The sequence below is a fragment of the Chrysochloris asiatica genome, unplaced genomic scaffold, assembly GCF_000296735.1.
Source record: "Chrysochloris asiatica unplaced genomic scaffold, ChrAsi1.0 scaffold00533, whole genome shotgun sequence".
In the NCBI taxonomy this organism is placed as follows: Eukaryota; Metazoa; Chordata; class Mammalia; order Afrosoricida; family Chrysochloridae; genus Chrysochloris; species Chrysochloris asiatica.
In genome coordinates, this window is record NW_006409051.1 from 237,486 (window position 1) to 256,119 (window position 18,634).

The following is an 18,634-nucleotide window of genomic DNA, read 5'->3' on the forward strand; positions in this document are numbered from 1 at the left end:
TCTAATTCTCTGAAGTCATGTCAGTCATACAAGGTTTGATTATCAATTTCAGTAAATAATTGGTAAAAGAGGGGCAATATTTTCAAAATTTTTAAACAAGCTAAATCATATGTAACATAAAAGAAAAAATAAATGCAAGACATTAGAGTTTAACTTTTTAAAAACATTGAATCATTTTGTTTGTAATGGTAAATTAAACTGATGAACATGATTAATATAACTTGCAAAGCCAACTTGTGTAGTTAAGAAGACTGAAGCAACAAGTAACCCAACTAAAAATCATACACAAGATGCTAAATGAACAGTTAAACCAATCACTTATATCATGCAGCTTCTTACAAAAAGTCAAATTGCTATGGTCTTTTTAGTGCTCACTTTTACTCATATTTAGAACTTTTAAAATTTGCTCATTTAAAAACAAATACCATGAAGCTGCACTTGTGTATTGTCAGTGGTCTCACACAACGGTTTTCTGACTTTGTCACATATACTCTGTATTCTTTATCATTACAAAGGGGAAAAATAAAGAAAAAGGTGGGTTTCAGAAGATTCCATGAAAGTAATAAATCCTCTGACCACAAAAAATCAGTGACAGACAACCAATATTTGTTGTTGTTAAGTGCCGTGGAGTCAGTTCCGACTCACAGTAACCCTGCATAGGGTTTCCGAGGCTGTAAATCTTTATGGGAGCAGAAAGCCTCACTCTTCTCCTGCAGAAAGACTGGTAGTTTCAAACTGCCTACACCTTGAGGTGAGCAGCATCATTCGTAACCGCTATGCTACCAGACAACCAATATAAATTACTGAAAAGCTTAACAGTGTGGTATAATACATTTTTTTTTTTTTTACTTAGAAACCCATGTACTTTCATACAGTTTTATTGTTAATATTCATGCTTTTATGAGTTTTTTTTATTACTCTTGTTCAAAGTTCTCCCATAAATCCCTGAAAAGTCACAAATATGTCTAGAGCCAAAAGTAAAGTAGAAGTGTGAAACCCATAAAAGTGTATGTTTTACCTTTGTAATAAATATATTTGTTGTGTGGTTCATTTTTCTAAATATGTATAAATAATCCCATTAATCTGTGAAAATTAACATCCATACTGGCTTTACAATGTCTCAAATCTTTAGAGAAATATCTGATTACTTATCAATATAAAGAAAAATGAATAAATTTTATATTTGTATTTAAACTAATAGCTGTAAACAAAGTAATATTTACTAAAATAGAGTTTGCACTTGTTGTTGTTGTTGTTAAGTGCCGTCGAGTCGGTTCCGACCCATAGCGACCTTGTACAGGGTTTCCGAGGGTGTAAATCTTTACGGGAGTAGAAAGCCTCATCTTTCTCCCGTGGAACGGCTGATAGTTTCGAACCACTGACCTTAAAGTTCGCAGTCCGATTCGTAACCACTACGCTATCAGAGCTCCTTAATTTATACTAAATCCTACTTTGATTTATACAAGTTTTTCATCTTTAATTTTTGATTACACATGCAATTTTTACACACATTATCAGCATATACCAAACTGAAAAATGATATCCAAGCCAGATTGTAATTTTAAAATAAAGAACCTCTAAATACACAGTAATGTACAATGTATAAAATTTCAATAAAACACAGGTATAATAGAAATGTTAGTCCTATAAGACCGAGCGATATTTACAAGCAAACATGATCCATACAGCACATGCAGATTCAGGGTATGTAAATACTCGGACACGAACTGCCAGTCGCACCTGGTCTCCACGGCAACAGATTATTTCCTCACAGAAAGGAGACCTATATGAGGAAGAAAATTTATTTAATTTAGAAATGAATAACCCTTACTTTATTATTCCCAAGTATAACAACAAAAAATCCCCAAACCCATTCTTATCAATTTCAAGTAATGGACACCTCATGGGCATCAGAGAACTGTGCTCCATAGGATTTCAAGCCTGAGCTTTCAGAAGTACATCACTAGACTTCTCTTCTGAAGTAACACTGAATCAGTATTTAAAACAGATTTTTAAAATTCGGTCTCTGCTACCAAAACTCTGTAGTTTTGGCCACGCTGTTCAAATTATAGGCTAGCTCTTCACAGTCTATAAATGTTAAAAATACCATACAAGTTCAGGGTTTCTCAGTTGAAGCTATGTCATAATCACTGGAAAATCTGTCAATATGTGAGGGAGCTTCCAAAGTTCATGGAAAAACAGAATCACAAGGCTGAGCCAAACATTATCTGCACTCGGTTCTATTATAATGCACATCCATGTCCATGCCTGATGACAACATTGAGTGTGCACATGAAATGATTCTGTTGATTAGATGAGTGGCAGTGGACTAAATCATTTGCAAATTAGCCATGGTTCTGCCTGTGAAATAATCCACAACACACTTGGGTTTTGAAAAGTTTGTGCATGATGGGTATTTAAACAACTCACAGAAGAGTATACACAGAAGTGTTTGGCCATCTGCAAACAAATTTTGGAACAACTCCAAGAAAGGTACATGTTTTTTTAAAAAAATATCGTTACTGATGACCAGACATGGATTCATCACCACGAGCCTGAGTAAATGGCAGAGTACAGAATGGAAACATCCTCAATTATCAACTAAGAAAAAATTAAAAAGTCAACACTCAACTGGAAAATAGATGTTTACTGTTTTCTGGGATCCTCACGGCCCCAGTATTGGAAACACTATCAGGAAAAATGTTCAACAATCAACAGTGCTAGTTACAGTGAGATGTTAACTGAAGAGTTGAAGCCTAAATTTTGGATTAAACATAAAGGAATGCTATCCAAGGGTGTTGTGATCTTCCATGACAATGACCATCCTCACAACTCTGCCCATACTGTTGATCTTGCTCCATTGAACTTTCACTGTTTGGTCCCCTGGAAGCAGCCCTTTAACAATGAAGATTCACCTCTGACAAAGAAGTGATGACAGAGGTATATTTGTGGCTCACATCTCAGCCTAAAACATTTTAAAATAAGGAATACTAAAGTTTATTGACACATGGTTGCTATGAACTGGAAGCAACTTGACAGCACATAATAACAACAGTCTCATTAGGGTTCCTTAAAAAAAAAAACAGAACTTTTCACGCCACGAAAAAAAAATTTTTTTTTGAGGTCAGGGATAATCATCAAAATTTTAACAAAATTTAAGTGGACATCTTCCCAAATCAAGGCACTGAAGCTTTGGAACAAGTATAAAGAAATGCCACTCCACAAAAGAAAACCAAAAAAAACAATTTTTGATGCATCAAAGTGTTTTAAGGACGCTCTAAAAGACCTCAAAGATTAGCCAAGAGAAGGAAGACCATCAACTTCAACAGAAGAAGCAACTGTGACTACAGTCCAGAAACTGGTGGAAGATCATAGAATTACCTCAGACGTGAGAGCAAATTTTCCGCTCAATGGATACCGAAAGCATTACACAAAGATTAACTAGCTCTAAGAGCTATCTTTTCATTATTTTGTTTTAAAACAAGATTGAAACTAATGACAATTTTACGTAACAAATCATTCTGGGGATGAGTCTTGGATTTACAACAGAGAACAAGGTCCAATCAAAAGTGGCTTTCCAGAAAGAGTCCCCACTAAATAGCTGTCATATTGTCTAGATGGGTCTGGTGAAAAGAGATGGGGATAAGATTCCTAAGATTCAATAGTGAATAATTGTTATCATGACTAATCACAACTGTCACAATTGTAAAGGTAGAAGTTTTATAACAAAAAAAAAGGGAGTGGTTAATCTTACAGTCCAGAAACAGAGGACCCTAGGACCATCAAGAGAGGAACACATAAGCAGAATGCCAGAATGTGGGACCTTATCCAGAGAAGCAGCAGTGCCAGAGATGGAGGCAGAGATGGGGGCATGGAGAGGGGGAGTGGCTGAGGACTCTAGATTAATGGACTAATAAAGAGAAGGACTAAGAGCTGGTGGCCAGGAGCAGACTTTCAGAATGTACCCTTTGGAGATGTAAATTATTATATATGCCTGACTGGATTTTTCTGTTTCTTAAAAAAGCTAAAGTGGTTAGAGAGAAATACTGTTAACAGATGGTACATAGAGGGGATTATAATCAATGTAATGAAACAAGTATATGATTTGTTGAATGTAAAACTGATGATATGCCCTATAAACTTTCACTCAATCCACAATAAAAACCTTAAATTAAAAAATTAATTAAATTAAATTAAAAAATATATACTTGTCTGAGCAGAGATGGTGGCAGAGGCAGTAGCATGGGGAGACTTTTGGAGACTCTAGGCTCATGGACTGAGAAAGGCTATGTGCCTACAGGTAGGAGGCAGGCTTGCAGAATGTGCCCTTTGGGCATTTAACTGAATATATATTTTTTATTTTGTATGTGTACATCAAAATGTTTTGCTTTGACCATTTATGAAATATAAGATGTAAATTAGATCCACAGGGAGGAAGTAGGATAACTTGTTGCATTGAGACGAAACAAAGTATATAATTTGTTGAATGTAAAGCTGATGATCTTGTCTGTAAACCTTCACCCAATTCACAATAAACAATTGAAATAAAAAAAGAGGCTTTCCAGGGAGATCTATTGAGTCAATTAAATTCAAGACTGAGAGGTGATTATGTTTTGGGATTCCAATGGGATAATCTTGATAGCATTTCTCGAGACAAACAGGACAATCACAGGGGTGTAATATGAAGAAGTTTTAAGAAAATGGAAAACTGCATTGATGACAAAAGGCTAAGAAAGTAGCATTGAGGAATTTTTTCCCATGACAACGCACCTGCTTATTCTTTAAGAGTTGTTGTTGTTGTCAGGTGCCATCGAGTCGGAACCGACTCATAGCAACCCCATGCACAGCAGAACGAAACAATGTCCGATCCTGGGCCAACCTCACCACCGCTGCCACACTTGAGTCCATCAATGATGCCACCTGGCTGATCCATCTCGTTGGGGATCTTCCTCTTTTTCTCTGACCCCCACCTTACCCAGCATGACATCCTTCTCCAACGATTGTTTCCTCTGGACAATATGTCCAAAGTAGGAGAGACGAAGCTTAGCCATCCTGGCCTCCAAGGAGCACTCTGGCTGCACTTCTTCCAAAACAGATCTATTGGTTCTTTTGGCAGTCCATGGCACTTTCAGTATTCTCCTCCAACACCACAACTCAAAGGCATCAATTCTTCTATGATCCTCCTTAATTCACTGTCCAGCTTTCGCATCCATATGAGGCTATTGAAAACACAATGGCCTGGGTCAGGCACACCCTAGTCCTCAAGCTGACATCTCTGCTCTTCAACACTTTAACAAGTTCCTGTGCAGCAGATTTGCCCAGTGCAATACGTCATCTGATCTCTTGACTGCTACTTCCGCAAGTGTTGATAGTTGATCCAAAAAGAATGAAGTCCTTGACAACTTCAATCTTTTCACCATTGATAAGAATGTTGTTTATTGGTCCAGTGGTGAGGATTTTTGTTTTCTTGACATTGAGATGTAATCCATATCGAAGGCTGTGCTCTTTGATCTTCATAAGTAAATGTTTCAAGTCCTCTTCACTTTCAGCGATCAAGGTTGTATCATCTGCATATTGCAGGTTGTTAATGAGTCTTCCTCCAATCCTGATGCCACGTTTTTCTTCACAGAACCCAGCTTCTCGTATTATTTGCTCAGCATACAGGTTGAATAAGTATGGTGAAAGAATACAACCCTGTCTCACACCTTTCCCAATTTTAAAACATTCAGTGTTTCCATGTTCTGTTCGAACAACTGCTTCTTGGTCTAGGTACAGATTTCTTAGAAGTACAATGAAGTGTTCTGGAATACTCATTCTTTAAGAGTAGCAAGGGCTATTTTGTGTTGGGAAACCTTTCCCCATGCACCCCACATGCCTGACGTTAACCACTTCAGATTTCTTTTTGTTCCTAAGAGTAAAAGAACATTTGAAAGGAAAACCGTTTGGGTCCCTCACAGATGACCAAACTGCATTTTAAAGAACTGTAAATCGAAGAGTGAAGAATTCTTCAACTCCTTGCTTGGTAATGTTAGCGGCTTCCCCCATCCTTTCTCCAACTCGGCAGCTGGTCCATGTACTGAGTTGCAACAAAGAGCCTTTTGGTGAGCCAAGCAGGAGCCCGAAACAGTCATTACTTTTTGAACATTTACCACCGGGGGAAAATGGTTGAAGCCCTTCATCCTGGAAAGCTCTATATTGGAGGGCTCAATATAGAAACAAATGAGAAAAGACTTGAAGACAGTCAGTATTTGGCAAATATGGATGAACTATCTAAGAGTTCTTGAAGGAACATTGTGAAACCAAGAAATCCAGAGGATTTGCTTCTGCCACCTTTGAAAACCCAGATTTCAAAGATGCAGCCAGCAATATGGATGGAAAAGCTATCAAGATAGAACAAGCCACTAAATCAACATTTGTAAGTAGCAGACATGCACTTCCTCCACCCCCAAGAACCAGAGTCTCACCAAGAAGTCTTAGAGGAGGCAGTGGAAGAACCAGGATGTGGCATGTGGAAGGCACATGGATGATGGTGGTGGCTATTCCATGAATTTTAACAAGAGTGCTTCCAGAGAACCATTCCAATTATAAGAGGACTTCCTCCTAAAAGATTAGCCCCTTCAGGACCAGTTTTCAGTAGCCATGGAATAGAAGGCAGAGCCCCTATATTGTGTGGAAGAGATAATTATGGGGGCCCACCATGAAGGAAAACCCTGCCTTCTTGTAGAGTTATTTATCTGTCACCAAGAATTGATGGATATTCTACTTAAGACAGTTGTTCAAGCAGGCATTACCCAAGTTCTCCTGGTACAATGCACCTCCATTAAGACAAGATATTATACATATTGTAATCATGGTCATTCTAGTTCACATGACTATTCAGATCATCCAAGCTGCAGCTCCTACAGAGATTCCTGTAAGAGCTATGACCCTGCAGTTAACTCATGTAATGTTCTACCTACATGAAGGCCCCACCACCTTATGGTGGAAGCAGTACCTATGATTACAGCAGCGCACATAATAGATATGGCAGAAGTTGAGACAGTTCCTAAAGCAGCTGAAGTGATCTTTACTCAAGTGGCTGTGATCAGGATGGCAGAAGATAAAGAGGGTGGGAACACTTCTATGGAAAGAGGATACCTCCTCCATGTGATTCTTACAGCAGTTCAGGCCTTGGAATACCAATAGGTGGTGGCTGTAAAGGAAGCTAATCTGATACAGGGAGAGGCAGAATCAGATACTAAAAGCAAACAAAACTTTGAACCAAAATCCCTTTTAAAGAAACAAATAAAAATTGGAGCTTATTCTGTCATAACTACTCAAAAGGGCTATTAAAAGGAAAATTGTGTTATTTAAAAACTTTTTTTTTATATTCTTCTGAGGAAAAAGTAAAACCTATTTAATTTTATTTGATTTTATGACATTGCTATCAACAAGCAAATGTTAAATGTGTAAGACTTGATTTGTGTACTAGTGCTGTAATTCTTCTAAGTGTCCCTGAAGGCCATTTTCTATTGGACTCTTTCTAGGAAATGAGGCAAGCAATACTAGTTAAGATCTTCCACAAACATCTAAAATGTAGAGATGAATTATTCTGCCTGTATAAGCAAACTAGATATCAGAAGGGTGGTTAGTTTTATTACTCTTAAGATTTCAAGGTATCTTCAAACTGAAATTTCAGTATTCTCAGTGTGCAAAACCTGAGATGAGATGCTTAGGTACGGAAAATGCTATTCACCCAGTAAATCCAAAATGAAAGGTTAATGCTGGCCATATATTGCTTTTCTGAAATTTTCTTGGTAATCTGCAAGAGCCTCCTGCTTTCCCCTCCCCCAATTAAGGCAATTTAAGTGAGTGTTTAACAATTACAGAATACTAAATAAAAAGTTTGACTGAAACAAGAACAAAATTCTTTGGCAAAAGGTTAGACAGATGGAAATACTGCCTTCAGCAGTGTACTTTGTTGTTGTGTGTGCTATTGAGTCGGTTTCAACTCATAGCAACCCTGTATAGAGTTTCTGAGTAGTGGCTGGTGAGTTTGAACCATTGACCTTACGGTTCAACCCGACCTTGCAGTCTAGCACATTAACCCATAGTGCCACACCAGGACTCCTTCAGGAGAGTACAGACTTTAGTAAGGTCTGTCTAGGAGTGTATATACCTACCAAAATGAAGGATATGCTGAGAAAATCCCTTCACAGTTTGATATACTTTTTAAATAAAAGTTCCTAATTTTGTACCAATCATATATACCAGAACTGCATTTCAGACCTAATGCACCACAATCTCTAGGGCAGGAAAGATAAATAAAGGATTACTTTATAAACTTCCCCAGCTGACGCTGATGTCATTCCTGAAAAACCACTGGACTAACTCTAAGAGTTCTAGGTTAAGATTCCACAAGTTACACTTTACCGAAGACATGTAGCAAATGCACGCCTTGCATTTCTATACACAAAATGTATCGGGAACCCTTTAAATGTGTGCCCATCAGGTACAGCCCTTCTTATGGCATCTTGAAATTCTTCATTGCCTGCAGATATACTTGTTGTACGCTCAAATTCATAGGAAGCCAAAGCTGGTGATAAAAGATAGGAAAGCTGGTCTTCCCAAACTGTAGTGAGGCCAAGATCCTATAGCAATCAAGAAAGAGAGAGAAAGAGAGAGAGAAAAAAGTGATACACATTAAGACACCAATTGTAATAGAAGTGTTGGATATTTTAATGTATGTCAATGAAAGATTTTTTGAATGACATTTTATTAAATTCCTATTATTATAAAACGGAGTCTTGGTGTGGCGCTGTAGGATAAGCTGGATCACAAGGTCATTTTGAACTACAAGGTTGGTTGTTCAAACTCACCAGCTGCTCCTAGGGTTGCTATGAGTGGGAACCAACTTGAGAGCACTTTAACATTATAGGAATGAATAAAAAAATTCTTTAAAAAAAGGAACCATAGCATTCAGGTTTTACTTACAGAACTTGTCAAAAAGTATCAATATAATCATAAAAATCCCAAATTCCATACTTTAAAAATATTATATTATATTTTAGTGATGGTTTTACACAGTAGATTAGGTTCTATTCAACAATATCTACCTATATGGTTCAGTGATTGGTTACATTCTTCACCATGCGTGAACATTCTCAATATTTCTGTTCTGGTTGTTCCATGTGCACTAATTTAGTTTCACTGTCTCCTAACAGGCTCATCTTTGTTTTAAAGTAATAGCTGACTGCTGTTTGGTCTCATGTAGATGACTTTTTAAAGAAGCACAGTATTCACAGGTAATATTATTTATTCTGTGAGTTAATCAGTTATTTAGCCAAAAGGGTTGTTTCAGTTTAAGGTTTAAAGATATCTCAGGGAAATTTTTGGAGAGTCATTCAGTCTCAACTGGTCCCATTAAGTCTGGTTGTTTTTCTAAGGTATGAGGTTCTGTTCCAAATTTCCCCCCCATTCTATCAGGATCCATCTATTGTAGTCCTGATAAGAACAATCAGTAGTAATAGCCAGGCACCATCTAGTTCTATTCTCAGGGAAGATGACTCAGTGAGGCAGAGGTTCATGTAAACTATTAGTCCTATAGATTAGTTTCTTCTTTGAGTCTTTGATTTCTTTCTTTCTCTTTTGCTCTGGATGAGTGTTGATCTTGTTAAGTGCTACAGAATAGGTTCGGACTTATAGCAACCCTGTATAGGGTTTCCATGGCTTTAAATTTTTGTGACAGCAGAAAGCTTCATCTTTCTCCCACAGAGTGGCCTATAGACTCAAATTGTGGACCGTGTGGTTTTCAGTCCAGTGCTTATTGTACAGAGCCACCTTGCTCCCTCTGGATGAGTACAGATCAATAATTGTATCTTAGATGGTTGCTTACAAGCTTTTAAGACTTGAGACACTACTCACCAAACTAGAATGCAGATGTAAACTTCATGAACTGTATTATGCCAATTGACCAAGAAGGTCCATGAAACTATGATCTAATCCTTTAAACCCAGGAAGCACTCAGTTATATTTAGGAAGTATCTACAACTGTCCCCTACATACATTATACATATATGAATATATGCACACACAGTCACAAACATACATAATCCCACTCTTTAATATCTACTAGAAAAGATCTTAGAGTCCTGGCATGGCACCACAGGATAAGTAATCAACCTCAAGGTCTGTTTGAACCACAAGGTTGGCGGTTCAAACTCACCAGCCGTTCCTCAGAAACTCTACACATGATCACCAAGTCGGAACTGATTTGAAGGGACTTAACAAAAACAACAGAAAAGACCTTATGGCATATTTCTAACTTGGAAGACATGTTGCTGTTGTTAGGTGCCATCAAGATGATTCCAACTCCTAGTGACTTTATGCACAACAGAACAAAATACCACCCAGTCCTGTCTAGTATGCTTACCGGTGATGCTGGTGACTACCTGGGTCTACTTGTGAGTAGAAATGGGGGACATGGCAGCAATGAAGACATGAGCTGAGTTTGATCATGTTCCATTGACACCCACTGGCCTCGAGATGAGAGAGAGGACAGCCTGGTTGATCTGAAGTTTAGGGAGATGTGTGAACTCCTGAGCCCAAGGGCACTGACCTAGCCACTGTGGATTAGAGCTAAGAGTTAAGTAGTCAGCTGACCTGAAGCGCAGAGAGGCGGTGTGAACTCCCAAACTTGTAGTTAGTACCCATTTGTCCTAACTTGGTTAGCTAGCTGACCAGAATTCAACCAGATGAAAATAAAGATGTCTGCTACTTTGAGGAAGTGTAAATTGCTAAAATTTGATGAACAGATCTTTGTTTACAGACTCAAGTGCTCAAAATTCTAACCAGAATGGAAGGATTCTCCATATGAAAGAACAAGCTTGTTTCCTCAGGGTTGATAAGGACAGGCAATCTAGATATTTACTATCAAAATTGTGGAGGCTATAAAGTCACCAAAATGGATTGGCACAGTGGCAGCAGTGATGGGCTCAGGTGTAGCAACAATTGTAAGGTTGGCCCAGGATTGGGCAGTGTTTCTTTCTATTCTGCAAAGGGTCCCTATGAGTCTGTACCAACTAGACGACATCTAACAATAACATAAAGTTACCAGCTATAAAGGCACAAAGTGGCTGGCTTACAAGCTTTTATGAGCATATTTAGTTTCAGACTGAGGAGGGTAAGGTAGATTCCCCACTGAACAGGTTTCCTCTTCTCCAGATGGATCTGGTATAAGATGATGGGGATAATGCTGACTGGATTTTATGATTCAGTTGTGATATCTGTTAGCAGGATTAATTGTGACTGTCACAACTGTAATGGTAGAATATGTGTAACTAAAAGCAGGGCGTCATCAATCTTTCATTTCAGGAACAGATGATTCCAGGACCATCAGGAAGAAAGAACATGAGTGGAGTGTGAGATCCTACCTAGAAAAGTTGCAACAGCAGAGATGGTAGCAGAAGTGAAGGCACGGAGAGATAGAGCAACTGTGGGCTCTAGGCTCATGGACTGAGTAAGGCTGTGTGCCTTGGGACAGGAGGCTGGTTTGCAGAATGTTTCCTTTGGACATTTAAATGAATATATATTTTTTTGTTTTGTGTAAGTATTTTTGCTTTGTTCATATGTGAAATGTAAGATGCAAAAGGGAAGCCACCAGGAATAGAATAACTGTTGTTGCGGGGAGGGGACTGTAATCACTGAGATGAAACAAAGTGTTATAATTTGTTGAATGTAAAACTGCTGATCTTGTCTGTTAACCTTTACTAAATTCACAATAAAAAGTTAAAAGAAAAAAAACAAAACACTACCCAGTCCTGTGCCATCCTCACAACTGTTGCTACATTTGAGCCCAATGCTGCTGTCACCATGTCAGTCCATCTTGTTAGGAGTCTTTCTCTTATTTGCTGACACTCCATTTCACCAAGCATGATGTTCTTCTCCAGGAACTGCTTCCTCAAGATAACAGGTCTAAAGTATGAGAGATGAAGTCTGTTCTGGTCTTCTTTTTTGCTGACCATCCCCTAAACCAAGAATGCGGTCTTCTCCAGGGACTGGTCCTTTGTGATATGTCCAAAGTGTGAGAGAAGCATTCTTGCCATCTCATTCCTAAGGAACATTCCTTAGAATTGTTTAAAATTGAATTTGCTTAATTTGATTCCTGGTGTGGTGTCATAGGATAAATACTAGACTATAAGGTCGGTTTGAACCACAAGGTAGTGATGGTGGTGTGCCGTGTAGTTGGTTCTAAATCATAGTGACCCTGTAGAGGGTTTCCAAGGCTGTAAATCTTTATGGGAGCAGAACGCCTCATCTTCTCCTGTGGAACAGCTGGTAGTTTCGAACTACTGACTTTGAGGTTAGCAACCCAATTCGTAACCACTATGCTAAGGTTGTTGTTGTTGTTGTTAAGTGCCATCAAGTCGGGTCCGACCCATAGCGACCCTGTACAGGGTTTCCAAGGGTGTAAATCTTTACGGGAGTAGAAAGCCTCATCTTTCTCCCGCGGAGCGGCTGGTAGTTTCGAACTGCTGACCTTAAGGTTCACAGCCCGATTCGTAACCACTACGCTACCAGAGCTCCTTAGGTGGTTCAAATTCACCAGCTGCTCCTCGGAAACCCTATACAGGGCCGTTATGAATCAGAACCAACTCGATGGCACTTAACAACAACAACAACCATAAACTCACCTACAATGGGTGGGGGGGGATGTTATCAAATAATCACTGCCATAATTAAACTTAAATTTACTGAAAAATATTTACTCCTTTTACTCTGTAAAAGGAGTCCTGGTGTGGCACTGTGCGTTAATGAGATGGACTGCAAAGTCGGTTTGAAATACAAGGTTGGCAGTTCAGGTTAACCAGCCGCTCCTCAAAAATCCTATGCAGGGTTGCTATGGGCCAGAACCAACTCAATGTCACTTAACAACAACTCTATAATAGGTATAGACTTTAACACTATATAATAAGTACACAAAGACATGCTACAGGCCCTTGGAGAGCTTAAAAATGTTTCTTATAGAAACACTGAGGACAATTATAATTTCATTTATAAAACCAAATAACTATTGATATTTAAACACATTAAGTAAAATATACATATATACGGATTCAAGGTGTGGTGCTGTAGGATAAGCACTGGACTGCTAACCATCTGGTTGGCAGTTTAAACTCACCAATGGCTCCTCAGAAACCTTACAGGATTGATGACTTGGAACCAACTCGATAACACTCAACAAAATACCACCACATATATATGGTGTTCAAACAATTCATGGAAAATGCTATTAGCTTTTAATTCTAATTTTTCCACCAAGTCTCTGAAGTCCCCTCATAACATGCACTTGGGCAATGTCTATTGTGTATATATCCTATTGCATATATTTCCTATTACAGAATATGTCCTCCTGCATATATACATCTGTGATCCCATAAGTTGGTTTTTGTTTTATTTTAGAAAGGATAGCAGCTCCCCTTTGCTTTATTATTTCCCTAGTAAACAGCAGGGCTCTAGAACACATCCCAATACCTTCAGTGCTTCTTCCTTTTCTGCTCATCCTTCCCCTCCCCTGAATTCGTTTGTCCATTCAGAGTCATGCAACCTTTTACTCAGTACAGGGCAGCACCTGCCATGGCTTCTATGCTCCTGCTGGGGCACTCCTAGGTTCCCAGTGCTGGGCAGTGCAGTACATGATCATTAAGCAGTGGTACAACAGAGTAGTGGTGACCAGGGCCATGATGATCAAACACGTTCCCAGCACCCACATACCCTGTGTGTGAAGCTACCTCTCTGTTCCCTCATTTTTTTCCTTGCCCTGCACTACAGTTGAACATAGCCCCAACCAGCCCAGCCACATACTCAGCAAGGCCAGCTTCCTGTATCCAGTAGCTATAACTCTTGGGCTTTATATGGTGGACTCCCATAAGATTTCAATATAATAGGCTATACAGTGATTTTACAGGCTTTATGGGGACAGCCTATATATAATAAAGTATGCACAAAACATCCAAATCACATAACATCCTATTTCACAGAACCTATCATATATAGGAACTCTGCTAGCGTAGTGGTTACGAATTGGGCTGGTAACCTCAAGGTCAGCTGTTCCATGGAAGAAAGATGAGGCTTTCTGCTCCTGTAAAGATTAACACTGTTCTAGTTTCCATATAACAGAAGAAGAAATGATTACAGCTATAAGAAGAAATTATTTCAACTGGTCATGAGCACTCCTAAAAGTCAATAATCACCTATACAGTTCCTGTGACAGTATTTGAGTCTCACTTGCTGGTTTACTGTATCCATTCACTTAATGTCCAACACTAGCATCTATAACAGCATTGTATTTTCTAATCACAGCAATTTTAATGATGCAATAAAGTATCAATTATCAGTTTCATTTTTAAACAGGCCCTAAAGAAGATTAAGGATCTCTGGCAGTGTAGTGATTATAATTCAGGCTGCTACTCTCAAGGTTAGCAGTTTGAAAATTTCACCGTTACATGGGAGAAAGCTGTGCTTTCTGGTATCAGAGTTGCTATGAGTCAGAACTGACTTCATGGCATGTATCCACCAAGAGAAGAATGCTAACAAAGTGATGAAAGAAAAGAGAAAGTAACGAGGGGTTTCCATTTGAATGGACTAGGTAACCTGACTGATCCTATTATTGAAACACACTACAAATTCAGATTAAGTATTTCTCAAAACATACTTTAAAATGCTCTGATGAGTTTGTGAGTAAAATATACATTAGAGAAAAAAACAAAGATTAAACAGAGAACATATTTGATACCTCATTTTGCCTTTGATCTCAAGAAACAGGGAATATACACTTAACCCATGGTGGGGAGACTACTAGGGAACTCCGAAGATGAAATTAGAGATACATCTTTTGTAGGGATTTTGATTCTATGCTTTTGTTATGTGTCTTGCCAATAAGTAAGCACATTTATATCTAGTGTCTTATCACTCTTAGTGGTTTCTGTTGATGAATAGGTATTAATTTTAATGAAGCAAAATATACTAGTCTTTTCCTTTATAATTAGTGCTTTTTGTGTCTTCTTTAAGGCAGTTTGACAAAAAAAGAAATTTAAATGGTTTATAAATCCTGGTGTAGTGCTGTAGATAAGTACAAGACTACTAACCACAAGCTCAAACCCACCAGCTGCTCCTTGAAAACTGGATACAGGGTCACTGGTTGGTAAGGTGGAGGGTCAGAGAAAAAGAGGAAGACCCCCAGCGAGATGGACTGGCAAAGCGGCAGCATCAATGGGCTCAAGCGTGGCAAGAATAGTGAGGCTGGCCCAGGGCCAGGCAGTGTTTCTTTCTGCTGTATATAAAGGTTGGTATAAGTCGGTACCAACTCTATGGCACCTAACAACAACATGAGTCAGAACTGAGTTGACAGCACTTAACAACAACAACAACAACAACAACAAAACAATAAGTAAGAGTCTCAATCTCATTAATAATATTGTTGTTGTTGTTGTTGTTATGTGCCGTGGAGTCGGAACCGACTCATAGCAACCCGTACAGGGGTTCCGAGGGTGTAAATCTTTACGGGAGTAGAAAGCCTCATCTTTCTCCCGCGGAGCAGCTGGTAGTTTCGAACTGCTGACCTTGCGGTTCACAGCCCGAGTCGTAACCACTACGCTACCAGAGCTCCTTCATTAATAATATAGGGCAATGAAAATTAAAGTTAGAGTAACAGTATCTTTTTGCTTCTACCCAACTGAGTATAACAGAAAAACAAAATGAGGAAGCAGAAAGTAACCAAAATGAATATGGAAAAAAACCCACCAAATTTAGAATTTGAAAAATCTAAAGCCTCAAAACCTAACTTATAAATTTGAAAACTATATGCTTAAACTCCTGGTGTGGCACTGTAGGATCACCACTGGACTGTGAACCACAAGGATGGTAGTTCAAAACTACCAGCTGCTCCTTGGAAACCCTATACAAGGTCACTATGAGTCAGAACCAATTCGGTGGTAATTAACAACAACAACATAACTATATGCTTACTGAAAACTTTATGCTTTGTCCCAGGGGCTTCGAAAAGTTTGTGGAAAACTAGAATGGAAAGATAATGGAAATTTTCTATGACCTTTTTAAAGCTCTCTCATATTTTTTTTTGTTCAGGGTAGAATAATATATGGCACTACAGTACACAACAAAGGGAGAAATCAAGGACTAAATGCATAAATAAATGGGGGAAATGGACAAAACTACAATGATATTAGTGTAAATTACCTTCCTGTGTTCTGACACCAGTAGCCTTAGCTGCATTTCCATTTCATTACTTGTTATTGAGGCATCTACCATAGACGCACATAGAGGCGGAAAGGGAGGAAGTGATGTTGTAGCTCCTGGGGCACACACAGATTTAATTGCTTCTTCACTCATTGGTTTCCATTTGGATTCATCATTCAAATCAAACATACACATTTCCACTAAGTCAGAGGGCTGACAATTTCCTAGGAACATCTGATGATTGAAAACACAACCAATGGTTCGATATGGGTACAAGGGCTTGGGCTGTTCAGCAAGTGGAGATTCATCAGGATTGATACATTTGTGGATGTACCTAAAATAAATTAAATCATACTTTTATATAATGAGAACTTAAAATTTAAGAAGCCAGTATCTTACTGAGAAATAAAATTATTCTAACATTTAAGACTATAACTCTTTCCTAGTAATAAAAGCTTACACTTGTTTCTCTTTCTTGTAGCTCCACAATTTAATTACTCTCTATATATTATATGGTATACCTTCTTATGGATAAAACTGATCAAAATAGCTAATCTCAGATTACAATGAAAATAACTTAGTCATAGATTTGCATAATGAGGATAACCTAGTGCCATTAGGAAGCAAAACATTTAAAGACAAGACAAAGAAAATAGAAAGATGGTAATGTCAGAGAAGCTAAGGAAACAGTACTTATCATCAAAAAACAAAAAAAAAAAGGCAATAATCAAAACGAGAAATAAATAGATTTTATTTTTTACCAATATCATGTTTATAGAGATTATTTTCTTAGAACTTATTTACATAGCTGTTTTAATGAAATAATATTTAGCAGTCATTTTAAAAGGTTCTGGTAACTAAAATAAATCTATACCTTTGAGAACCATCAATATGATCAAAGTATCCATAATTTAAATCACTGACATCTTCCTTTAAATTTAGCTAACCTGTGTCCTGTTAAACTCTCCCAAAAAGTGATGGTACCATCAGTTCCACAAGTCAGAACCCAAGCATGAGGTACTCCTTTGGCCTTTGTACCAACACAGACAAAAGCTTCTAATCCATATCCAAGAAGAAGGCTGCACAGAAGGTTAGCGTGGTCTTCACAGTCACCCTAGAAAATGACATGAAGCTAAATGAAGGACTTACTTCTCATATATTCATTAAAGTATTTAAATATCAAGTTACAATAAAAATTTTAGATATTAGTATTTTAGATACCTAGCGTAGTGGTAACAAACCGGGCTGCTAACCTCAGGGTCAGCAGTTCGAAACTACCAGCTGTTCCGCAGGAGAACGATGAGGCTTTCTTGCTCCCATAAAGATTTATATCCTTGGAAATCCTGTACAGGGTCACTATGAGTCAGAACTGACTTCACGGCACATAACAACAACAACCAGTGTTGTTATAATAGAAATATCACAAATGGATGGCTTTAACAAATAGAAATGTATTCTCTCATAATTTAGAAAACTAGAGGTCCAAATTCAGGGCACCAATTCTATGTGGAAAGCTTTCTCTCCATCAGCTCACAGTTTAGGAGTAAGGTCTCCTCCCAGCATCTGTGGACCTGGCATTCCTTGGAGAACTACACGTATCGTGGCATCACTGTCCCCTGGGATGAGTAGGTTCTTAGCACAGGAATCTGGCATTCAAAGGATGGGCTCTATTCCTGGTTGTTCTTTCTTAGTGGCACTGAGGTCCCTCTTCCTCTGTTTTTACTTGTGTAATCTCTTTTATATCTTAAAAGAGATTGACTCAAAATACAACCTAATTCTAGAGATTGCATCCTACCTCATTAACAAAACTGCCACTAATCCTACCTCATTAATACCATAGAGGCTAGAATCTACAACATATAGGAAAATTATATCAGATTACAAAATATATATACATAATACTGAGAATCAAGGCCTATCCACATCGGCACACACTTTTACAAAACAATTCGATCCACAACAGCAAGGTTTCCCCCTTTAATCATTAGTTACATGAGAAAAAGAAAGAATAAACTAATTTTAGGATTATTAAAAAGTTAGTCCTCACCAATCAGATAACCATAACATGTACACTTTAATAAGGGAAATCCAGATCCAAAAGTTTATAAAGAACACATACACTTTAGAAAGAAAAAAGTTAAGATTTCAGATGAACAGCTAATAGACAAACAGACAAATTTACCAAATCACACATGCTACAGCGTCACCAGGGCAGCTGATCACACATCAGGAAACACAAATAAATATCAAAATACTAAAATAGAAATTAAAACAAATTACAGTATTTATATCTAATTTCAAACAAATACATACGTAAGAAAATTTTTGGAGGAAACACACCAAAATGCCATTAAAAGTTGTTACTGTGGGTTCACATGCATTTTCCAAATTCTCTTTGATA

General features: G+C 38.1%; 1 protein-coding gene across 2 annotated transcripts in view; it reads right to left on the bottom strand.

Annotated features, from left to right (window-relative positions):
• Positions 1–1,644: 1,644 nt before the first annotated feature.
• CEP76 (centrosomal protein 76kDa) overlaps positions 1,645–18,634 on the bottom strand; it is a 43,433-nt gene continuing 26,443 nt past the window's right edge. For both annotated transcript variants that reach the window (XM_006877593.1, XM_006877592.1), the window contains 4 exons: positions 17,181–17,347; positions 16,234–16,567; positions 8,413–8,630; positions 1,645–1,783 (listed from right to left, as the gene is read on the bottom strand). In XM_006877593.1, the coding sequence (XP_006877655.1) occupies positions 1,645–1,783; positions 8,413–8,630; positions 16,234–16,567; positions 17,181–17,347 (858 nt within the window). The remainder of the gene's footprint in view (positions 1,784–8,412; positions 8,631–16,233; positions 16,568–17,180; positions 17,348–18,634) is intronic.